This window comes from Pseudophryne corroboree, chromosome 9, assembly GCF_028390025.1.
Source record: "Pseudophryne corroboree isolate aPseCor3 chromosome 9, aPseCor3.hap2, whole genome shotgun sequence".
Lineage (NCBI taxonomy): Eukaryota > Metazoa > Chordata > Amphibia > Anura > Myobatrachidae > Pseudophryne > Pseudophryne corroboree.
This window is the reverse complement of record NC_086452.1, coordinates 318,455,606-318,480,869: the sequence shown is the minus strand read 5'-3', so window position 1 is coordinate 318,480,869 and position 25,264 is coordinate 318,455,606. Positions and strand designations below refer to the sequence as shown.

At 49.8% G+C, this 25,264-nt stretch overlaps 1 protein-coding gene across 1 annotated transcript in view; it reads left to right on the top strand.

Moving 5' to 3' along the window:
* ACO2 (aconitase 2) overlaps nt 1-25,264 on the top strand; it is a 215,320-nt gene that overhangs the window by 44,580 nt on the left and 145,476 nt on the right. The window contains exon 4 of the mRNA XM_063940467.1: nt 5,698-5,790. Within this exon, the coding sequence (XP_063796537.1) occupies nt 5,698-5,790 (93 nt within the window). The remainder of the gene's footprint in view (nt 1-5,697; nt 5,791-25,264) is intronic.

Below are 25,264 nucleotides of genomic sequence, written 5' to 3'. Positions count from 1 at the left end.
TCTTACCACTTTCTCTTATCTGTTTTCCTCCTCCTCAAAGTACGTCCGTCTCCTCGGACTGAGTCTGCAGGAGGGGCATAGAGGGGAGGAGCCAGCACACTGAATGTTTAAAGTGCCATGGCTTCAATGGACCCCATCTATATTCCCCATGGTAACTCTTACCATCTCAGTATCCCCTACGGACTAGGAGAAAAGGAATTACCGGTAGGTATTAAATTCCTGTTATATATTTTATTTCTCTTACGTCCTAGAGGATGCTGGGGACTCCGTAAGGACCATGGGGATAGACGGGCTCTGCAGGAGACATGGGCACTTTAAGAAAGACTTTAGGTCTGGGTATGCACTGGCTCCTCCCTCTATGCTCCTCCTCCAGACCTCAGTTTATTACTGTGCCCAGAGGAGACTGTGCATTACAGGGAGCTCTCCTGAGTTTCCTGAAAGTATTTTGTTAGGTTTTTTATTTTCAGGGAGCCTGCTGGCAACAGACTCCCTGCAGCGAGGGACAGAGGAGAGAGAAACAGACCTACTTTAATGTCAGACTCTGTTTCTTAGGCTACTGGACACCATTAGCTCCAGAGGGACCGGAACGCAGGTCTCACCCCGCAGTTCGTCCCGGAGCTGCGCCGCAGTTCTCCGCGCAGAGCCGGAAGATAGAAGCCGGGTGAGTATGTGAAGAAAGAAGACTTCAGAGGCGTCAGAAGACTTCAGATCTTCACTAAGGTAACGCACAGTGGTAATGCTGTGCGCCATTGCTCCCACACAGCACACACGGCATCACTGTAAGGGCGCAGGGGGGGGCGCCCTGGGCAGCAATAAGGACCTCCAAATCTGGCAATAAGCTTATATACAGGCTGGGCACTGTATATAAAAGAGATCCCCCGCCAGTTTTTGAATTTTTCAGCGGGACCGAAGCCCGCCGCTGAGGGGGCGGAGCTTGTACCTCAGCACTCACCAGCGCCATTTTCTCCACAGCACACCACTGAGAGGAAGCTCCCCGGACTCTCCCCTGCTTACACGGTGAAAGAGCTTTAAAAAAGAGGGGGGGCACATAATTGGCGAAAATAGATATTTGCAGCGCTACCTGGGTAAACATAGTTTGTTTTTTCCTGGGTCATTAGCGCTGGGTGTGTGCTGGCATACACTCTCTCTCTGTCTCTCCAAAGGGCCTTGTGGGGGAACGGTCTTCAGATAAGAGGGTTCCCTGAGTGTGTGGTGTTGGTACGCGTGTGTCGGCATGTCTAAGGTAAAAGGCTTTCCTAGCGAGGAGGTGGAGCAAATGAATGTGGTGTCTCCGTCGGCAACACCGACACCTGACTGGGTGGATATGTGGAATGTTTTAAGTGCTAATGTGAATTTATTGCACAAAAGGTTGGACAAAGCTGAGTCCAGGAATTATGCAGAGAGTCATGCCCTGCCTGCCCCTATGTCGCAGGGACCCTCGGGGTATCAAAAGCGCCCACTATCCCAAATGGTAGACACTAATACCGACACGGATTCTGACTCCAGTGTCGACTACGATGATGCAAAGTTACAGCCAAAATTGGCTAAAAGTATTCAATATATGATTATTGCAATAAAGGATGTTTTGCATATCAGAGTAACCCCCTGTCCCTGACACGAGGGTACACATGTATAAGGAAAAGAAACCTGAGGTAACCTTTACCCCTTCTCATGAGCTGAACGAGTTATTTGAAAGGGCGTGGGAATCTCCAGACGAGAAATTGCAGATTCCCAAAAGGATTCTTATGGTGTATCCTTTCCCGGCTAAGGACAGGATACGGTGGGAATCCTACCCAAGGGTGGACAAAGCGTTGACACGCATATCCAAAAAGGTAGCACTGCCATCCCAAGATACAGCTACCCTCAGGGATCCTGCTGATTGCAAGCAGGAGGCTACCTTAAAGTCCATTTACACACACTCTGGTACCTTACTCAGACCGGCGATAGCGTCGACTTGGGTTTGTAGCGCGGTAGCAGCGTGGACAGATACCTTATTGGTGGAATTAGATACCCTGGATAAGGATACCATTTTATTGACCCTGGGTCATATTAAAAATGCTGTCTTATATATGAGGGATGCTCAAAGAGACATTGGTCTACTGGGTTCTAGAGTCAACGCTATGTCGATTTCTGCAAGATGAGTCCTATGGACCTGGCAATGGACAGGTGATACCGACTAAAAGAGGCATATAGAGGTTTTACCTTACATGGGTGAGGAATTGTTTGGGGAAGGTCTCTCGGACCTGGTCTCCACAGCTACAGCAGGTAAATCAAATTTTTTGCCTTATATTCCCTCACAGCCTAAGAAAGCGCCACATTATCAAATGCAGTCCTTTCGGTCAAATAAAAACAAGAGTACGAGGATCGTCCTTTCTGGGCAGAGGAAAAAAGCTGCCAACCACAGCTAGTTCCCAGGAGCAGAAGTCCTCCCCGGCCTCTACAAAATCCACCGCATGACGCTGGGGCTCCGCTGAGGGAGTCTGCCCCAGTGGGGGCACGTCTTCGACTTTTCAGCCACATCTGGGTTCACTCACAGGTGGATCCCCTGGGCAATAGCAATTGTTTCCCAGGGTTACAAGCTGGAATTCGAAGAGGTGCCTCCTCGCCGGTTTTTTAAATCGGCCCTGCCAGCTTCTCCCACAGAAAGGGAGATAGTTTTAAATGCAATTCAAAAATTGTGTTTTCAACAGGTGGTGGTCAAAGTTCCCCTGCTTCAACAAGGGAGGGGGTATTACTCAACCCTATTTGTGGTCCCGAAACCGGACGGTTCGGTCAGACCCATTTTTAAATGTAAAATCCTTGAACCTATACTTGAAAAGGTTCAAGATGTCATCGCCAGCCTAGAAGGGGGGGATTTTATGGTATCCCTGGACATAAAGGATGCATACCTTCATGTTCCCATATATCCACCTCATCAGGTTACAGCAACACGGCTGGATTCTCAATATCCCGAAGTCGCAGTTAGTTCCTACAACTCGTTTGATCTTCTTAGCCATGATTCTGGATACGGACCAGAAAAGGGTTTATCTTCCGATAGAAAGGGCCCAGGAACTCATGTCTCTGGTCAAAACAGGTGTCAGTGCATCACTGCACTCGAGTCCTGGGAAAGATGGTTGCATCTTACGAGGCCATTCCCTTCGGCAGGTTCCATGCGAGGACCTTCCAATGGGACCTACTGGACAAGGGGTCTGGGTCACATCTACAGATTCATCAGTTGATCACCCTGTCCCCCAGGGCAAGGGTGTCTCTCCTGTGGTGGCTACAGAGTGCTCACCTTCTAGAGGGTCGCAGGTTCGCCATTCAGGACTGATTCTGGTAAACACGGACGTGAGCCTCCGAGGTTGGGGAGCAGTCACACAGGGAAGAAACTTCTAAGGTCTTTGGTCAAGCCAGGAGACTTGTCTTCACATCAACGTCCTGGAGCTGAGGGCTATTTAAAACGCCCTTCATCAAGCGGAGATTTTACTTAGCAACCTACCGGTTCTGATTCAGTCAGACAACATCACCGCAGTGGCTCATGTAAACCTCCAAGGCGGCACAAGGAGCAGAGTGGCAATGGTGGAAGCCACCAGGATTCTTCGCTGGGCGGAAAATCATGTAAGCGCACTGTCAGCAGTGTTCATTCCGGGAGTGGTCAACTGGGAAGCAGACTTCCTCAGCAGACGCTATCTACATCCAGGAGAGTGGGGACTTCATCAGGAAGTCTTCGCACAGATTGTAAGTCAGTGGGGACTGCCCCAGATAGACATGATGGCGTCCCGCCTCAACAAAAAACTACAGAGGTATTGCGCCAGGTCAAGATACCCTCAGGCGGTGGCAGTGGACGCTCTCGTGACACCGTGGGTGTTCCAGTCGGTCTATGTGTTTCCTCCTCTTCCTCTCATACCCAAGGTGTTGAGAATAATAAGAAAAAGAGGAGTACAGACAATTCTCATTGTTCCAGATTGGCCACGAAGGGCCTGGTATCCGGATCTGCAGGAAATGCTCACAGAAGATCCGTGGCCTCTTCCTCTAGGACAGGACCTGTTACAACAGGGGCCCTGTCTGTTCCAAGACTTACCGCGGCTGCGTTTGACGGCATGGCGGTTGAACGCCGGGTCCTAGCGGAAAAGGGCATTCCGGATGAGGTCATTCCTACTCTGATAATGCTTAGCTGTCACGTCCTTCCTAGCCTTTATCACCGTATATGGCTGAAGTATGTTTCTTGGTGTGAGGCCAGTAATGCTCCTACGGAAGAATTCCATCTGGGCCGTTTCCTTCACTTCCTACAGACTGGAGTTAATATGGGCCTAAAATTAGGCTCAATTAAGGTTCAGATTTCGTCCCTATCCATTTTCTTTCAGAAGGAATTGGCTTCTCTCCCAGAAGTACAGACTTTTTTGTGAAGGGAGTACTGCATATTCAGCCTCCTTTTGTACCTCCAGTGGCACCTTGGGACCTGCACGTGGTGTTGAGTTTCCTTAAGTCACACTGGTTTGAACCACTTAAAACTGTGGAGTTAAAATATCTCACTTGGAAAGTGGTCATGTTAGCCTTGGCTTCGGCTAGGCGAGTGTCTGAGTTGGTGGCTTTGTCTCATAAAAGCCCCTATTTAGTGTTCCATATGGATAGAGCGGAATTGCGGACCCGTCCTCAATTCTTGCCAAAGGTGGTTTCTTCTTTTCATATGAACCAACCTATTGTGGTGCCTGTGGCTACGCGGGACGTGGAGGATTCAGAGTCCCTGGATGTGGTCAGGGCGTTTAAAATTTATGTGGCCAGAACGGCTCGGGTTAGGAAAACAGAGGCACGGTTTGTCCTGTATGCAGCCGACAAGGTTGGCGCTCCTGCTTCCAAGCGAACTATTGCTCGCTGGATCTGTAACACGATTCAGCAGGCTCATTCTACGGCTGGATTGCCGTTACCAAAATCAATAAAGGCCTATTCCACCAGGAAAGTGGGCTCTTCTTGGGTGGCTGCTCGAGGGGTCTCTGCATTACAGCTGTGCCGAGCTGCTACTTGGTCGGGTTCAAACACTTTTGCAAAATTCTACAAGTTTGATACCCTGACTGAGGAGGACCTCCTGTTTGCTCAATCGGTGCTTCAGTCATCCGCACTCTCCCGCCCGTTTGGGAGCTTTGGTATAATCCCCATGGTCATTACGGAGTCCCCAGCATCCTCTAGGACGTGAGAAAATAAGATTTTAAACCTACCTGTAAATCTTTTTCTCCTAGTCCGTAGAGGATGCTAGGCGCCCGTCCCAAGTGCGGACTACTTCTGCAAGACTTGTATATAGTTTTTGCTTACATAAGGGTTATGTTACAGTTTTCCTCGGTCTCTGACTGCTGTGTTGTTTCATACTGGTAACTGGTTCGTATATCCCAAGTTATACGGTGTGGGCTGGTATGAATCTTGCCCTTTGATTAAAATCCTTTCCTCGTACTGTCCGTCTCCTCTGGGCACAGTTTCTCTAACTGAGGTCTGGAGGAGGGGCATAGAGGGAGGAGCCAGTGCACACCCATACCGAAAGTTCTTTCTTAGTGCCCATGTCTCCTGCGGAGCCAGTCTATCCCCATGGTCCTTACGGAGTCCCCAGCATCCTCTACGGACTAGGAGAAAAAGATTTACCGGTAGGTTTAAAATCTTATTTTTTAGTTTCAGTACTTCCTCACCATGTGAAGTCTTTTCACTTAATGCTCTTCTTGTTTTCACCATTAGGATGTCAACCAGGAAGTTTATAACTTTTTGGCAACTGCTGGAGCGAAATATGGTGTTGGTTTTTGGAAACCAGGCTCAGGCATCATCCATCAGGTGAGACTAACTTTTGTGGCCTATGGTATGGTTATTTACAATAGTTTTATTCTATGAGCTATTGGTTCTTGGTGATCTTGTGCTGTATTAATCTGTGTGACTCACCAAAGTGAGATCCTAGTTTCCCAAACCTTTTCAAATGTTTTGAAAGAGTTGTACAACAGGTTTGACAGAATTCCTATCGGTTTACACATACCAGACTGTTCAAAACTGCTTGCTTGATCAGAAGTGATGTCTGATGCTGACTTGACATATAGTCACTGAAATAGTCTGACAAGCTAACTTATTCTGAAGCTTGGTGGCCAAAGGGATGGTCAATGGCAGGCGAAGGAACATGGGAGAGTCGAACCTCTGAATTTGAGAGAGTGGACAGTAGGCAACCAACACTCCTAAGCTTAGGATACTGCCACCAAATGTGACTGAGAGCCAGTTACTGGACATCACCTCCAACAGCCATCTCAGATGGCTCTGAAGAATTGGTGCAGTTTTAAAAGTTAAGAGATGCCAATGATACATTTTTTTTTATTTCATTTTGACTTAATAACCAGAGGCAGGATGTAGTTAAAATGCCGCCAGACTGGATCTCGGCGGTCGAAATACCAACACCATAATCCTGACCGCCGGATTTAAAATCCCAACGGTTCTTGGGATCCCAGCGTCAAAATGCCTGGAATCCTGAATGTTATTTTAGCGGGACGCGCTCGTGTCCTGCCGAGGGGGGTGAGAGGTTAGGTTTAGGCATTTGAAGGGGGGTGTTGGGGTGCAGGAACGAGAAGGGGATGGTAAGGTACCGCGGAGGGGGGTTCGGCACTTACAAGGGAAGGTTATTCTCCAACCAGGGAGGGATGGCTAGGGTTAGGCACCCACAAGGGAGGGTTAGGGTACTTTCTGGGCGGCTGTCTGGATTCAGATGGATGGGATGCTGCTATCTGTATTCTGACTGCCTGCATCCCGTCCATCGGTATATCATACGGAATCCCCAGAGGCAGTGTCTAATTTTGTCCGAGTACTTGACATAGGGGGTCATTCTGACCCGATCGTACACTGCAGTTTATCGCAGCTGTGCGATCGGGTCAGAATTGCGCATGCACCGGCGCTGCAGTGTCCCGGCGCATGCCAGACGGCCGAAGGCTGTCAGGCCGCTACGATCGCCTCTGCCTGATTGACAGGTAGAGGCGGTCGCTGGGTGGAAGGGCGGCGTTTGGCCGCCGTTTTGTGGGTGCGAACTGGCCAACGCTGGCGTGACGGGGCGGCGGGCGGGCCGCAGCGGCTGCGTGATGTCGCACGCAGCAGCTGCGGGCCGGGGAGCGATAAGTAGCTCCTGGCCAGCACGCTAAAGCTGCGCTGGTCGGGAGCTACTCTTGAAGTGCAAAGGCATCGCTGCTGTGCTGTGCCTTTGCACTTCTGTGGTGGGGCCGGCACTGACATGCGGGGCGGGATAGCCCTGTGCTGGGCGCCCCCCTGCATATCAGTGCAAATGATTGTAGCTGTGCTAAATTTGCTACGATCATCTCAGAATGACCCCCATAGTCACTGAAGAGATTTCTTTTAAAATATACTTTCTCTGACGTCCTAGTGGATGCTGGGAACTCCGTAAGGACCATGGGGAATAGACGGGCTCCGCAGGAGACTGGGCACTCTAAAAGAAAGATTAGGTACTATCTGGTGTGCACTGGCTCCTCCCTCTATGCCCCTCCTCCAGACCTCAGTTAGATTTCTGTGCCCGGCCGAGCTGGATGCACACTAGGGGCTCTCCTGAGCTCCTAGAAAGAAAGTATATGTTAGGTTTTTTATTTTACAGTGAGACCTGCTGGCAACGAGGGACTAAGGGGAGAAGAAGCGAACCTACCTGCTTGCAGCTAGCTTGGGCTTCTTAGGCTACTGGACACCATTAGCTCCAGAGGGATCGACCGCAGGACCTGTCCTTGGTGTTCGTTCCCGGAGCCGCGCCGCCGTCCCCCTTACAGAGCCAGAAGCATGAAGATGTTCCGGAAAATCGGCGGCAGAAGACTTCAGTCTTCACCAAGGTAGCGCACAGCACTGCAGCTGTGCGCCATTGCTCCTCATACACACTTCACACTCCGGTCACTGAGGGTGTAGGGCGCTGGGGGGGGGGGCGCCCTGAGCAGCAATAAAAACACCTTGGCTGGCAAAATAATCACAATATATAGCCCCAGAGGCTATATATGTGATAATTACCCCTGCCAGAATCCATAAAAAAGCGGGAGAAAAGTCAGCGAAAAAGGGGCGGAGCTATCTCCCTCGGCACCCTGGCGCCATTTTCTCTTCACAGTGTAGCTGGAAGACAGCTCCCCAGGCTCTCCCCTGTAGTTTTCAGGCTCAAAGGGTTAAAAAGAGAGGGGGGGCACTAAATTTAGGCGCAATATTTATACAAGCAGCTATTGGGGAAATTTCACTCGGTGATAGTGTTTATCCCTACATTATATAGCGCTCTGGTGTGTGCTGGCATACTCTCTCTCTGTCTTCCCAAAGGGCTGTGTGGGGTCCTGTCCTCAGTCAGAGCATTCCCTGTATGTGTGCGGTGTGTCGGTACGGCTGTGTCGACATGTTTGATGAGGAGGCTTATGTGGAGGCGGAGCAGATGCCGATAAATGGGATGTCGCCCCCTGTGGGCCGACACCAGAGTGGATGGATAGGTGGAAGGTATTAACCGACCGTGTCAACTCCTTACATAAAAGGCTGGATGACGTAACAGCTATGGGACAGCCGGCTTCTCAGCCCGCACCTGCCCAGGCGTCTCAAAGGCCATCAGGGGCTCAAAAACGCCCGCTCCCTCAGATGGCAGACACAGATGTCGACACGGAGTCTGACTCCAGTGTCGACGAGGTTGAGACATATACACAATCCACTAGGAACATCCGTTACATGATCTCGGCAATGAAAAATGTGTTACGCATTTCTGACATGAACCCAAGTACCACATAAAAGGGGGTTTTATTTTTGGGGAGAAAAAGCAGCCAGTGTTTTGTTCCCCCATCAGATAAATGAATGAAGTGTGTAAAGTAGCGTGGGTTCCCCCAATAAGAAACTGGTAATTTCTAAAGAGTTACTGATGGCGTACCCTTTCCCGCCAGAGGATAAGTTACGCTGGGAGATATCCCCTAGGGTGGATAAGGCGCTCACACGTTTGTCAAAAAAGGTGGCACTGCCGTCTTAGGATACGGCCACTTTGAAGGTACCTGCTGATAAATAGCAGGAGGCTATCCTGAAGTCTGTATTTACACACTCAGGTACTAGACTGAGACCTGCAGATAGTGCTGCTGCAGCGTGATCTGTAACCCTGTCAAACAGGGATACTATTTTGCGAACATAAGACGTCGTCTTATATATGAGGGATGCACAGAGGGATATTTTGCCGGCTGGCATCCAGAATTAATGCAATGTCCATTCTGTCAGGAGGGTATTAGAGACCCGACACTGGACAGGTGATGCTGACTTTAAAAGGCACATAGAGCCTTATAAGGGTGAGGAATTGTTTGGGGATGGTCTCTGGGACCTCGTATCCACAGCAACAGCTGGGAAGAAAATTTTTTACCTCAGGTTTCCTCACAGCCTAAGAAAGTACAGTCCTTTCGGCTTCAGAAAAGCAAGCGGGTCAAAGGTGCTTCCTTTCTGCACAGAGACAAGGGAAGAAGGAAAAAAGCTGCACCAGTCAGCCAGTTCCCAGAATCAAAATTCTTCCTCTGAGTCCACCGCATGACGCGGGGGCTCCACAGGCGTAGCCAGGTACGGTGGGGGGCCGCCTCAAAAATTTCAGCGATCAGTGGGCTCGCTCACAGGTGGATCCCTGGATCCTTCAAGTAGTATCTCAGGGGTACAAGCTGGAATTCGGGGCGTCTCCCCCCCTCCGTTTCCTCAAATCTGCCTTGCCGACAACTCCCTCAGGCAGGTAGGCTGTGCTAGAGGCAATTCACAAGCTGTATTCCCAGCAGGTGATAGTCAAGGTGCCCCTACTTCAACAAGGACGGGGTTACTATTCCACACTGTTTGTGGTACCGAAACCGGACGGTTCGGTGAGACCCATTTTAAATTTTAAATCCTTGAACACATACATAAAGATTCAAGTTCAAGATGGAATCGCTCAGGGCGGTTATTGCAAGCCTGGAGGAGGGGGATTACATGGTATCCCTGGACATCAAGGATGCTTACCTACATGTCCCCATTTACCATCCTCACCAGGCGTACCTCAGATTTGTGGTACAGGATTGCCATTACCAATTCCAAACACTGCCGTTTGGACTGTCCACGGCACCGAGGGTCTTTACCAGGGTAATGGCAGAAATGATACTCCTTCGAAAAAAGGGAGTTTTAATTATCCCGTACTTGGACGATCTCCTTATAAAGGCGAGGTCCAAGGAGCAGTTGTTGGTCGGAGTAGCACTATCTCTGGAAGTGCTACAACAGCACGGATGGATTCTATACATTCCAAAGTCACAGCTGGTTCCTACCACACGCCTACTGTTCCTGGGGATGGTTCTGGACACAGAACAGAAAAAAGTGTTTCTCCCGCAGGAGAAAGCCAAGGAGCTGTCATCTCTAGTCAGAGACCTCCTGAAACCAAAACAGGTATCTGTGCATCCCTGCACACGAGTCCTGGGGAAAATGGTAGCTTCTTACGAAGCAAAATTCCATTCGGCAGGTTCCATACACGAACCTTTTAGTGGGACCTCTTGGACAAGTGGTCGGGATTGCATCTTCAGATGCATCGGCTGATAACCCTGTCTCCAAGGACCAGGGTATCTCTACTGTGGTGGCTGCAGAGTGCTAATCTTCAAGAGGGCCGCAGATTCGGCATACAGGACTGGGTCCTGGTAACCACGGATGCCAGCCTTCGAGGCTGGGGGGCAGTCGCACAGGGAAGAAATTTCCAAGGACTTTGGTCAAGTCAGGAGTCGTCCCTACACATAAATATTCTGGAACTGAGGGCCATTTACAATGCCCTAAGTCTGGCAAGGCCTCTGCTTCAAAACCAGCCAGTACTGATCCAATCAGACAACATCACGGCAGTCGCCCATGTAAACAGACAGGGCGGCACAAGAAGCAGGATGGCGATGGCAGAAGCCACAAGGATTCTCCGATGGGCGGAAAATCACGTCTTAGCACTGTCAGCAGTGTTCATTCCGGGAGTGGACAACTGGGAAGCGGACTTCCTCAGCAGACACGACCGACACCCGGGAGAGTGGGGACTTCATCCAGAAGTCTTCCAACTGTTGGTAAACCGTTGGGAAAGGCCACAGGTGGACATGATGGCGTCCCGCCTAAACAAAAAACTAGATATTGCGCCAGGTCAAGGGACCCTCAGGCAATAGCTGTGGACGCTCTAGTGACACCGTGGGTGTACCAGTCGGTTTATGTATTCCCTCCTCTGCCTCTCATACCAAAGGTACTGAGAATAATAAGAAAACGAGTAAGAACGATACTCGTGGTTCCGGATGGGCCAAGAAGAGCTTGGTACCCAGAACTTACAGAAATAATATCAGAGGACCCATGGCCTCTACCGCTCAGACAGGATCTGCTACAGCAGGGGCCCTGTCTGTTCCAAGACTTACCGCGGCTGCGTTGGACGGCATGGCGGTTGAATTCCGGATCCTAAAGCAAAAGGGCATTCCGGAGGAAGTCATTCCTACGCTGATAAAAGCCAGGAAAGAAGTAACCGCAAACCATTATCACCGTATTTGGCGAAAATATGTTGCGTGGTGTGAGGCCAGGAGGGCCCCAACAGAGGAATTTCAGCTGGGTCGTTTTCTGCACTTCCTACAGTCGGGAGTGACTGGGCCTAAAATTGGGTTCCATTAAGGTCCAGATTTCGGCTCTGTCGATTTTCTTCCAGAAAGAACTGGCTTCACTGCCTGGAGTTCAGACTTTTGTAAAGGGAGTGCTACATATTCAACCCCCTTTTGTGCCTCCTGTGGCACCGTGGGATCTCAACGTGGTGTTTAGTTTCCTGAAATCACATTGGTTTGAGCCACTTAAAACTGTGGATCTGAAATATCTCACGTGGAAAGTGGTCATGTTATTGGCCTTGGCTTCGGCCAGGCGTGTGTCAGAATTGGCGGCTTTGTCATGTAAAAGCCCTTATCTGATTTTCCATATGGATAGGGCAGAATTGAGGACTCGTCCCCAGTTTCTCCCTAAGGTGGTATCAGCTTTTCACTTGAACCAACCTATTGTAGTGCCTGCGGCTACTAGGGACTTGGAAGATTCCAAGTTACTGGACGTAGTCGGGGCCTTAAAAATTTTATGTTTCCAGGACGGCTGGAGTCAGGAAAACTGACTCGTTTTTTATCCTGTATGCACCCAACAAAATAGGTGCTCCTGCTTCTAAGCAGACTATTGCTCGCTGGATTTGTAGCACAATTCAGCTGGCGCATTCTGCGGCTGGATTGCCGCATCCTAAATCGGTAAAAGCCCATTCCACAAAGAAGGTGGGCTCATCTTGGGCGGCTGCCCGAGGGGTCTCGGCTTTACAACTTTGAGCTGCAACTTGGTCAGGGGCAAACACGTTTGCAAAATTCTACAAATTTGATACCCTGGCTGAGGAGGACCTTGAGTTCTCTCATTCGGTGCTGCAGAGTCATCCGCACTCTCCCGCCCGTTTGGGAGCTTTGGTATAATCCCCATGGTCCTTATGGAGTTCCCAGCATCCACTAGGACGTCAGAAAATAAGATTTTACTCACCGGTAAATCTATTTCTCGTAGTCCGTAGTGGATGCTGGGCGCCCATCTCAAGTGCGGATTGTCTGCAATACTTGTATATAGTTATTGCCTAACTAAAGGGTTATTGTTGAGCCATCTGTTGAGAGGCTCAGTTATATTTCATACTGTTAACTGGGTATAGTATCACGAGTTATACGGTGTGATTGGTGTGGCTGGTATGAGTCTTACCCGGGATTCAAAATCCTTCCTTATTGTGTCAGCTCTTCCGGGCACAGTATCCTAACTGAGGTCTGGAGGAGGGGCATAGAGGGAGGAGCCAGTGCACACCAGATAGTACCTAATCTTTCTTTTAGAGTGCCCAGTCTCCTGCGGAGCCCGTCTATTCCCCATGGTCCTTACGGAGTTCCCAGCATCCACTACAGACTACGAGAAATAGATTTACCGGTGAGTAAAATCTTATTTTATTAGCACTTTCTCCTGTGATTACCATGGTTTAATTCCAGGAATTTTGCTAAACTGACATGAATGGCTTATGTTCAGTAGAAGACACCGTATTTGCATGCCAGCATTGTGGGGTTTTCCTCATTAACAATCTTCCTGAATCTTCTCTCTTTCAAATAACGGTACTTCCGCGCTGTGTGTGCTCTATATAGCTCGGTACTGGCACATATAGTTGGAACCTCTACCATAAACACTTGGCACTGCTACAGTATGTCTGATCTTCCCTGCTGTGGAGAGAACTTGGCCGCACCAAAGGTGACTAAAAAAAGTCCTGGCTGTACGTGTCAGTGGCGCACGCATGGGGGGTTTCCGAGCACCCAGAAATCCCCCCCCCCCTCATTAATAATTTTTTTTTCTTTTTTTCTGCATGAGTATTATTAATGGCTGTCTAGCGTCCTCTGCAGCCTGCTGTCTTCCTGGTGGCACTTGTAAGTGCTTAATAAAAGTTTACTTTATTTTAATTATAGTACATACATATATACACGTATGTATTTGGCTCAAAAAAATAAAGGGAACACTAAAATAACACATCCTAGATCTGAATGAATGAAATATACTTATTAAATACTTCTTTACATAGTTGAATGTACTGACCACAAAATCACACACAATGATCAATGGAAATCAAATTTATTAACCCATGGAGGTCTGCATTTGGAGTCGCACAAAATTAAAGTGGAAAAACACACTACAGGCTGATCCAACTTTGATGTAATGTCCTTAAAACAAGTCAAAATGAGGCTCGGTTGTGTGTGCGGGACCCCACGTGCCTGTATGACCTCCCTACAACGCCTGGGCATGCTCCTGATGAGGTGGCGGATGGTCTCCTGAGGGATCTCCTCCCAGACCTGGACTAAAGCATCTGCCAACTCCTGGACGGTCTGTGGTGCAACGTGGCATTGGTGGATGGAGCGAGACATGATGTCCCAGATGTGCTCAATTGGATTCAGGTCTGGGGAACGGGCGGGCCAGTCCACAGCATCAATGCCTTTGTCTTGCAGGAACTGCTGACACTCCAGCCACATAAGGTCTAGCATTGTCTTGCATTAGGAGGAACCGAGGGCCAACCGCACCAGCATATGGTCTCACAAGGGGTCTGAGGATCTCATCTCGGTACCTAATGGCAGTCGGGCTACCTCTGGCGAGCACATGGTGGGCTGTGCGTTATCCCCCCCAAAGAAATGCCACTCCACACCATTACTGACCCACTGCCAAACCTGTCATGCTGGAGGATGTTGCAGGCAGCAGAACATTCTCCTTGGCATCTCCAGACTCTGTCACATGTGCTCAGTGAGAACATGCTTTCATCTGTGAAGTGCACAGGGCGCCAGTGGCGAATTTGCCAATCTTGGTGTTCCCTGGCAAATGCCAAACGTCCTGCACAGTGTTGGGCTGTAAGCACAACCCCCACCTGTGGACGTCGGGCCCTTATGGAGACTGTTTCTGATCGTTTAAGTAGACACATGCACATTTGTGGCTTGCTGGAGGTCATTTTGCAGGGCTCTGGCAGTGCTCCTCCTGTTCCTCCTTGCACAAAGGTGGAGGTAGCGGTGCTGGGTTGTTGCCCTCCTACGGCCTCCTCCACGTCTTCTGATGTACTGGTCTGTCTCCTGGTAGCGCCTCCATGCTCTGGACACTACGCTGACAGACACAGCAAACCTGCTTGCCACAGCTCGCATTGATGTGCCATCCTGGATGAGCTGCAATCCTGGATGAGCTGCACTACCTGAGCCACTTGTGTGGGTTGTAGACTGTCTCATGCTACCACTAGAGTGAGAGCACCGCCAGCTTTCAAAAGTGACCAAAACATCAGCCAGAAAGCATAGGAGCTGAGAAGTGGTCTGTGGTCACCACCTGCAGAACAACTCCTTTATTGGGGGTGTCTTGCTAATTGTCCATTCCATTTGCATAACAGCATGTGAAATTGATTGTCAATCAGTGTTGCTTCCTAAGTGGACAGTTTGATATCACAGAAGTGTGATTGACTTGGATCCCTCTCCCCCCCCTCCCTCCCCCCACCCAGTTCTGGAAATCTCCCCCCATGCAAATCCTGCGTTTGCCACTGCGTGTAACTAACGGAACCCAGGAAAAAGAGTGACACATCCCTCTAACACCAAAGTACAAATCTATTGAAGTTAGAAATACATTTTACTAAATCGCCTGTTTTCGCTCTTTTCTCTAACGTCCTAAGTGGATGCTGGGGACTCCGTAAGGACCATGGGGAATAGCGGCTCCGCAGGAGACTGGGCACATCTAAAGAAAGCTTTAGGACTATCTGGTGTGCACTGGCTCCTCCCCCTATGACCCTCCTCCAAGCCTCAGTTAGATCTCTGTGCCCGAACGAGAAGGGTGCACACTAGGGGCTCTCCTGAGCTTCTTAGTGAAAGTTTTAGTTTAGGTTTTTTATTTTCAGTGAGACCTGCTGGCAACAGGCTCACTGCATCGAGGGACTAAGGGGAGAAGAAGCGAACTCACCTGCGTGCAGAGTGGATTGGGCTTCTTAGGCTACTGGACATTAGCTCCAGAGGGACGATCACAGGCCCAGCTTGGATGGGTCCCAGAGCCGCGCTGCCGGCCCCCTTACAGAGCCAGAAGGCAGAAGAGGTCCGGAAAATCGGCGGCAGAAGACGTCCTGTCTTCAACAAGGTAGCGCACAGCACTGCAGCTGTGCGCCATTGCTCTCAGCACACTTCACACTCCGGTCACTGAGGGTGCAGGGCGCTGGGGGGGGCGCCCTGAGACGCAATAATAAACACCTTGGATGGCAAAAAAAATGCATCACATATAGCTCCTGGGCTATATGGATGCATTTAACCCCTGCCAAAATACATAAAAAAAACGGGAGATAGGCTCCGCCCCCTTATCGGCGGCCTTATCTCCTCAGCACACTGGTGCCATTTTCCCTCACAGCTCCGTTGGAGGGAAGCTCCCTGGCTCTCCCCTGCAGTCACTACACTACAGAAAGGGTTAAAAAAGAGAGGGGGGCACAAATTAGGCGCAGTATTAACTATACAGCAGCTATAAGGGGAAAAACACTTATATAAGGTTATCCCTGTAAAATATATATATATATATATATATAATATATATATATATATATATATATAGCGCTCTGGTGTGTGCTGGCAAACTCTCCCTCTGTCTCCCCAAAGGGCTAGTGGGGTCCTGTCCTCAATCAGAGCATTCCCTGTGTGTGTGCTGTATGTCGGTACTTTTGTGTCGACATGTATGAGGAGAAAAATGATGTGGAGACGGAGCAGATTGCCTGTAATAGTGATGTCACCCCCTAGGGGGTCGACACCTGAGTGGATGAACTGTTGGAAGAAATTACGTGACAGTGTCAGCTCTGTATAAAAGACAGTGGTTGACATGAGACAGCCGGCTACTCCGCTTGTGCCTGTCCAGACGTCTCATAGGCCGTCAGGGGCTCTAAAGCGCCCGTTACCTCAGATGGCAGATATAGACGCCGACACGGATATTGACTCCAGTGTCGACGGTGAAGAGACAAATGTGACTTCCAGTAGGGCCACACGTTACATGATTGAGGCAATGAAAAATGTTTTACACATTTCTGATAATACGAGTACCACCAAAAAAGGGGTATTATGTTCGGGGAGGAAAAACTACCTGTAGTTTTCCTGAATCTGAGAAATTAAATGAGGTGTGTGATGATGCGTGGGTTTCCCCCGATAACAACTGATAATTTCTAAAATGTTGTTGGCATTATATCCTTTCCCGCCAGAGGTTAGGGTGCGTTGGGAAACACCCCCTAGGGTGGATAAAGCGCTCACACGCTTGTAAGGGCTCTATCCTCTCCTGAGATGGCCGCCCTTAAGGATCCTGCTGATAGAAAGCAGGAGGGTATCCTAAAATGTATTTACACACATACTGGTGTTATACTGCGACCAGCAATCGCCTCAGCCTGGATGTGCAGTGCTGGGTTGGCGTGGTCGGATTCCCTGACTGAAAATATTGATACCCTAGATAGGGACAGTATATTTTTGCCTATAGAGCATTTGAAAGATGCATTTCTATATATGCGTGATGCACAGCGGAATATTTGCCGACTGGCATCAAGTCTAAGTGCGTTGTCCATTTCTACCAGTAGAGGGTTATGGACACGTCAGTGGTCAGGTGATGCGTATTCCAAACGGCATTTGGAAGTATTGCCTTATTAAGGAGGAGTTATTTGGGGTCGGTCTTTCAGACCTGGTAGCCACGGCAACAGCTGGGAAATCCACGTTTGTACCCCAGGTCGCCTCTCAACATGAGAAGACGCCGTATTATCAGGCGCAGTCTTTTCGTGGACAAGCGGGCAAAAGGTTCCTCATTTCTGCCCCGTGACAGAGGGAGAGGAAAAAGGCTGCAGAAATCAGCAAGTTCCCAGGAACAGAAACCCTCTCCCGCCTCTGCCAAGCCCTCAGTATACGCTGGGGCTTTACAAGCCGAATCGGGCACGGTGGGGGGCCCGTCTCAATGAATTTCAGCGCGCAGTGGGCTCACTCGCAAGTAGACCCCTGGATCCTTCAGGTGATATCTCAGGGGTACAAATTAGAATTCGAGACGTCTCCCCCTCGCCGTTTCCTAAAGTCTGCTTTACCGATGTCTCCTTCTGACAGGGAGACAGTTTTGGAAGCCATTCACAAGCTGTATTCCCAGCAGGTGATAATCAAGGTACCCCTCCTGCAACAGGGAACGGGGTATTATTCCACACTGTTGTGGTACCGAAGCCGGACGGCTCGGTGAGACCGATTCTAAATCTAAAATCTTTGAACACTTACATACAGAGGTTCAAATTCAAGATTGAGTCACTCAGAGCAGTGATTGCGAACCTGGAAGAAGGGGACTACGTGATGTCTCGGGACATCAAGGATGCTTACCTTCATGTCAAAATTTACCCTTCTCACCAAGGGTACCTCAGGTTTATGGTACAGAACTGTCACTATCAGTTCAGACGCTGCCGTATGGATGGTCCACGGCACCCCGGGTCTTTACCAAGGTAATGGCCGAAATGATATTCCTTCAAAGGAAGGGAATTTGTTATCCCTTACTTGGACAATTCCCTGATAAGGGTAAGATCCAGGGAACAGTTGGAGGTCGGTGTAGCACTATCTCAGGTAGTGTTGCTGCAGCACGGTTGGATTCTCAATATTCCAAAATCGCAGCTGGTTCCGACGACTTGTCTTCTGTTCCTAGGGATGATCCTGGACACAGTCCAGAAAAAGGTGTTTCTCCCGGAGGAGAAAGCCAGGGAGTTATCCGAGCTAGTCAGGAACCTCCTAAAACCGAGCCAAGTCTCAGTGCATCAATGCACAAGGGTTCTGGGTAAAATGGTGGCTTCCTACGAAGCAATCCCATTCGGCAGATTCCACGCAAGAACTTTCCAGTGGGACCTGCTGGACAAATGGTCCGGGTCGCATCTTCAGATGCATCAGCGGATAACCCTGTCACCAAGGACAAGGGTGTCCCTCCTGTGGTGGTTGCAGAGTGCTCATCTTCTAGAGGGCCGCAGATTCGGCATTCAGGACTGGGTCCTGGTAACCACGGATGCCAGCCTGCGAGGCTGGGGAGCAGTCACACAGGGAAGGAATATCCAGGACTTATGGTCAAGCCTGGAGACATCACTTCACATAAATATCCTGAAGCTAAGGGACATTTACAATGCTCTAAGCTTAGCAAGACCTCTGCTTCAAGGTCAGCCGGTGTTGATACAGTCGGACAACATCACGGCAGTCACCCACGTAAACAGACAGGGTGGCACAAGAAGCAGGAGGGCAATGGCAGAAGCTGCAAGGATTCTTCGCTGGGCGGAAAATCATGTGATAGCACTGTCAGCAGTATTCATTCCGGGAGTGGACAACTGGGAAGCAGACTTCCTCAGCACGACCTCCACCCGGGAGAGTGGGGACTTCACCCAGAAGTCTTCCACATGATTATAAACCGTTGGGAAAAACTCGACAGGTATTGCGCCAGGTCCAGGGACCCTCAGGCAATAGCTGTAGACGCTCTGGTAACACCGTGGGTGTACCAGTCAGGGTATGTGTTCCCTCCTCTGCCTCTCATACCCAAGGTACTGAGATTGATAAGATGGAGAGGAGTAAGCACTATATTCGTGGCTCCGGATTGGCCAAGAAGGATTTGGTAACTGGAACTTCAAGAGATGCTCACGGAGGATCCGTGGCCTCTACCTCTTAGAAGGGACCTGCTCCAGCAAGGACCCTGTCTGTTCCAAGACTTACCGCGGCTGCGTTTGACGGCATGGCGGTTGAACGCCGGATCCTGAAGGAAAAAAAGGCATTCCGGATGAAGTCATCCCTATCCTGATCAAAGCCAGGAAGGATGTAACCGCAAAAACATTATCACCGCAATTGGCGAAAATATGTTGCGTGGTGCGAGGCCAGTAAGGCCCGACGGTGGAAATTCAACTGGGTCGATTCCTACATTTCCTGCAAACAGGAGTGTCTATGGGCCTGAAATTGGGGTCCATTAAGGTTCAAATTTCAGCCCTGTCAATTTTCTTCCAAAAAGAACTAGCTTCAGTCCCTGAAGTTCAGACGTTTGTAAAAGGGGTACTGCATATACAGCCTCCTTTTGTGCCTCCAGTGGCACTTTGGGATCTCAATGTAGTTTTGGGTTCCAAAAGTCACATTGGTTTGAACCACTTAAATCTGTGGAGTTAAAATATCTCGCATGGAAAGTGGTCATGCTGTTGGCCCTGGCCTGGGCCAGGCGTGTGTCAGAATTGGCGGCTTTATCCTAAAAAAGCCCTTATCTGATGTTCCATTCGGACAGGGCGGAATTGAGGACTCGTCCTCAGTTACTCCCTAAGGTGGTCTCAGCGTTTCACCTGAACCAACCTATTTGTGGTGCCTGCGGCTACTAGGGACTTGGAGGACTCCAAGTTGCTAGACGTTGTCAGGGCCCTGAAAATATGTTCCAGGAGGGCTGGAGTCAGGAAATCTGACTCGCTGTTTATCCTGTATGCACCCAACAAGCTGGGTGCTCCTGCTTCTAAGCAGACTATTGCTCGTTGGGTTTGTAGTACAATTCAGCTTGCACATTCTGTGGCAGGCCTGCCACAGCCAAAAAATCTGTAAATGCCCACTCCACAAGGAAGGTGGGCTCATCTTGGGCGGCTGCCCGAGGGGTCTCGGCTTTACAACTTTGCCGAGCAGCTACTTGGTCAGGAGCAAATACTTTTGTAAAATTCTACAAAATTGATATCCTGGCTGAGGAGGACCTGGAGTTCTCTCATTTGGTGCTGCAGAGTCATCCGCACTCTCCCGCCCGTTTGGGAGCTTTGGTATAATCCCCATGGTCCTTACAGAGTCCCCAGCATCCACTTAGGACGTTAGAGAAAATAAGAATTTACTTACCGATAATTCTATTTCTCATAGTCCGTAGTGGATGCTGGGCGCCCATCCCAAGTGCGGATTGTCTGCAATACTTGTACATAGTTATTGTTACAAAAATCGGGTTATTATTGTTGTGAGCCATCTTTCAGAGGCTCCTCTGTTATCATGCTGTTAACTGGGTTCAGATCACAGGTTATATAGTGTGATTGGTGTGGCTGGTATGAGTCTTACCCGGGATTCAAAATCCTTCCTTATTGTGTACGCTCGTCCGGGCACCGTATCCTAACTGAGGCTTGGAGGAGGGTCATAGGGGGAGGAGCCAGTGCACACCAGATAGTCCTAAAGCTTTCTTTAGATGTGCCCAGTCTCCTGCGGAGCCGCTATTCCCCATGGTCCTTACGGAGTCCCCAGCATCCACTACGGACTATGAGAAATAGAATTATCGGTAAGTAAATGCTTATTTTTAAACATGCAGCTCTTTTTTTTTTTTTTTTTTGTATTAAGAAAAGAGGGATTAAATACAAAATTGTATTAGTTAAGACCAGTTGAGGTATACCCTAGCATTTGACAAAGTGCCTGTGGAGCTAATGGATATATACTTCATTCTTATGACTGCAGACTTTGGCTCAAGGACATCTTTCAGGGCAGTGGTGTAACTTCTCTTAAATCCTCCCCCCATCCCCCCCCCCCCACCTCCTTACTGTCTACACATGGTCATACTCATGATCATGTGGATGTCGCAATGGCATATTACTCTGCAAATGGTAAGATCTTGTCACTTCTTACTTTCTCTAACGTCCTAGTGGATGCTGGGGACTCCGTAAGGACCATGGGGAATAGACGCTCCACAGGAGACTGGGCACTCTAAGAAAGAATTAGGACTACTGGTGTGCACTGGCTCCTCCCTCTATGCCCCTCCTCCAGACTTCAGTTAGAATTTGTGCCCGGCCAGAACTGGGTGCTTTTAGTTTAGTGACCTCTCCTGAGCTTGCTAATAAAGTATTTTTGTTAGGTTTTTTTTTATTTTCAGAGAGCTTCTGCTGGCAACAGACTCTCTGCTACGTGGGACTGAGGGGAGAGAAGCAAACCTACTAACTACGGCTAGGTTGCGCTTCTTAGGCTACTGGACACCATTAGCTCCAGAGGGATCGAACACTGGAACCTAACCTTGGTCGTCAGTTCCCGGAGCCGCGCCGCCGTCCCCCTCGCAGAGCCAGAAGACAGAAGCTGGCGGGTTGAAGCAAGAAGACGTCAAAATCGGCGGCAGAAGACTCCTGTCTTCATATGAGGTAGCGCACAGCACTGCAGCTGTGCGCCATTGCTCCCACACACTCCGGTCACTGTAGGGTGTGGGGGGGGGGGGGGGGGGCCCTGGGCAGCAATTGAGTACCTCCTGGCAAAAAGCAGCATATATACAGCTAGGCACTGTAATATGCATGAGCCCCCGCCATTATTTTTACACAAAATCGTGGGACAGAAGCCCGCCGCTGAGGGGGCAGGGCTTCTTCCTCAGCACTCACCAGCGCCATTTTCTCTCCACAGCTCTGCTGAGAGGAAGCTCCCCAGGCTCTTCCCTGCAGAAGAAGAGGGTGAAAAGAGAGGGGGGGGGGGGGCACATAAATTGGCGTAAAAACAATATTTCTCTGACGTCCTAGTGGATGCTGGGTACTCCGTAAGGACCATGGGGAATAGACGGGCTCCGCAGGAGACTGGGCACTCTAAAAGAAAGATTAGGTGCTATCTGGTGTGCACTGGCTCCTCCCTCTATGCCCCTCCTCCAGACCCCAGTTAGAATCTGTGCCCGGCTCGAGCTGGTTGCACACTAGGGGCTCTCCTGAGCTCCTAGTAAAGAAAGTATTTATTAGGTTTTTTATTTTCAGTGAGATCTGCTGGCAACAGACTCACTGCTACGAGGGACTTAGGGGAGAAAAGCGAACCTACCTGTTTGCAGCTAGCTTGGGCTTCTAGGCTACTGGACACCATTAGCTCCAGAGGGATCGAACACAGGCCCAGCCTCGGTCGTCCGGTCCCGGAGCCGCGCCGCCGTCCCCCTTGCAGAGCCAGAAGACAGAAGATTCCGAGGATAAAATCGACGGCTGAAGACTCCGGTCTTCATTAAGGTAGCGCACAGCACTGCTGCTGTGCGCCATTGCTCCCCATGCACACCACATACTCCGGTCACTGATGGGTGCTGGGGGGGGGGGGGGCGCCCTGGGCTGCAATTAGAGTACCTTAACATGGCAAAAAAACACATAATATAGTCTAATAAAATATATGTGTAAAAATCCCCTGCCATAATATTAATAAAAGAGCGGGATAAGCCCGCCGAGATGAGGGCGGGGCTATCTCCCTCAGCACACTGGCGCCATTTTCTCTTCACAGTTCCGCTGGAAGACAGCTCCCCTGCAGTTTCCAGGCTCAAAGGGTTAAAAAGAGAGGGGGGGCACTAAATTTAGGCGCAAACTATACATGTTAAGCAGCTATAGGGAAAAATCACTTTCTGTAATAGTGTAAATCCCTAATTATATAGCGCTGTGGTGTGTGCTGGCATACTCTGTCTCCCCAAAGGACTTTGTGGGGTCCTGTCCTCAGTGTAGAGCATTCCCTGTGTGTGTGCGGTGTGTCGGTACGGCTGTGTCGACATGTTTGATGAGGAGGCTTATGTGGAGGCGGAGCAGGTGCCGATAAATGTGATGTCACCCCCTGCGGGGTCGACACCAGAGTGGATGGATATGTGGACTGTATTAACCGACAGTGTCAACTCCTTACATAAAGGATGGATGACGTAGCAGCCGTTGGACAGCCGGCTTCTCAGTCCGTGCCTGCCCAGGCGTCTCAAAGACCATCAGGGGCTCACAAACGCCCGCTACCTCAGATGGCAGATACAGATGTCGACACGGAGTCTGACTCCAGTGTCGACGAGGATGAGACATATACACAATCCACAAGGGGCATCCGTTGCATGATTACGGCAATGAAAAATGTTACACAATTCTGACATTAACCCAGGTACCATAAAAAGGGTATTATGTTTGGGGAGAAAAAGCAGCCAGTGTTTTTTCCCCCATCAGATGAGTTGAATGAAGTGTGTGAAGAAGCGTGGGGTTCCCCCGATAAGAAACTGGTAATTTCTAAAAAGTTACTGATGGCGTATACTTTCCCGCCAGAGGATAGGTCACGTTGGGAGATATCTCCTAGGGTGGATAAGGCGCTCACACGCTTGTCAAAAAGGGTGGCACTGCCGTCTCAGGATACGGCCGCCTTGAAGGAGCCTGCTGATAGAAAGCAGGAGGCTATCCTGAAGTCTGTATATACACACTCTGGTACTATACTGAGACCTGCAATTGCTTCAGCATGGATGTGTAGTGCTGCTGCAGCGTGGTCTGATACCCTGTCAGATAATATTGATACCCTCGACAGGGATACTATTTTGCTAACCATAGAGCATATTAAAGACGTCTTATATATGAGGGATGCACAGAGGGATATTTGCCGGCTGGCATCTAGAATTAATGCAATGTCCATTTCTGCCAGGAGGGTATTATGGACCCGGCAGTGGACAGGTGATGCTGATTCTAAAAGGCACATGGAGGTTTTGCCTTATAAGGGTGAGGATTTGTTTGGGGATGGTCTCTCGGACCTCGTATCCACAGCATCAGCTGGGAAATCGACATTTCTCTGACGTCCTAAGTGGATGCTGGGGACTCCGTCAGGACCATGGGGATTAGCGGCTCCGCAGGAGACAGGGCACAAAAGTAAAAGCTTTAGGATCAGGTGGTGTGCACTGGCTCCTCCCCCTATGACCCTCCTCCAAGCCTCAGTTAGATTTTTGTGCCCGGCCGAGAAGGGTGCAATCTAGGTGGCTCTCCTAAAGAGCTGCTTAGAGTAAAAGTTTGTTAGGTTTTTTATTTTCAGGGAGTCCTGCTGGCAACAGGCTCACTGCTACGAGGGACTTAGGGGAGAGAAGTGAACTCACCTGCGTGCAGGATGGATTGGCTTCTTAGGCTACTGGACACCATTAGCTCCAGAGGGAGTCGGAACACAGGTCTCACCCTGGGGTTCGTCCCGGAGCCGCGCCGCCGACCCCCCTTGCAGATGCCGAAAAGTGAAGGTCCAGAAACGGCGGCAGAAGACTCTTCAGTCTTCATAAGGTAGCGCACAGCACTGCAGCTGTGCGCCATTGTTGTCAGCACACTTCATAGCAGCGGTCACTGAGGGTGCAGGGCGCTGGGGGGGGGGCGCCCTGGGCAGCAATGATAGTACCTTATTCTGGCTAAAAATACATCACATATAGCCCCTGGGGGCTATATGGATGTATTTAACCCCTGCCAGGTCTCAGAAAAACAGGAGAAGAAGCCCGCCGAAAAGGGGGCGGGGCCTATTCTCCTCAGCACACAGCGCCATTTTCCCTCACAGAAATGCTGGTGGGAAGGCTCCCAGGCTCTCCCCTGCACTGCACTACAGAAACAGGGTTAAAACAGAGAGGGGGGGCACTTATTTGGCGATATGTATATATATATTAAAATGCTATAAGGGAAAAACACTTATATAAAGGTTGTCCCTGTATAATTATAGCGTTTTTGGTGTGTGCTGGCAAACTCTCCCTCTGTCTCCCCAAAGGGCTAGTGGGGTCCTGTCCTCTATCAGAGCATTCCCTGTGTGTGTGCTGTGTGTCTGTACGTGTGTGTCGACATGTATGAGGACGATGTTGGTGAGGAGGCGGAGCAATTGCCTGAAATGGTGATGTCACTCTCTAGGGAGTCTACACCGGAATGGATGGCTTATTTAAGGAATTACGTGATAATGTCAACACGCTGCAAGGTCGGTTGACGACATGAGACGGCCGGCAAACAAATTAGTACCTGTCCAGGCGTCTCAAACACCGTCAGGGGCTGTAAAACGCTCATTTACCTCAGTCGGTCGACACAGACACGGACACT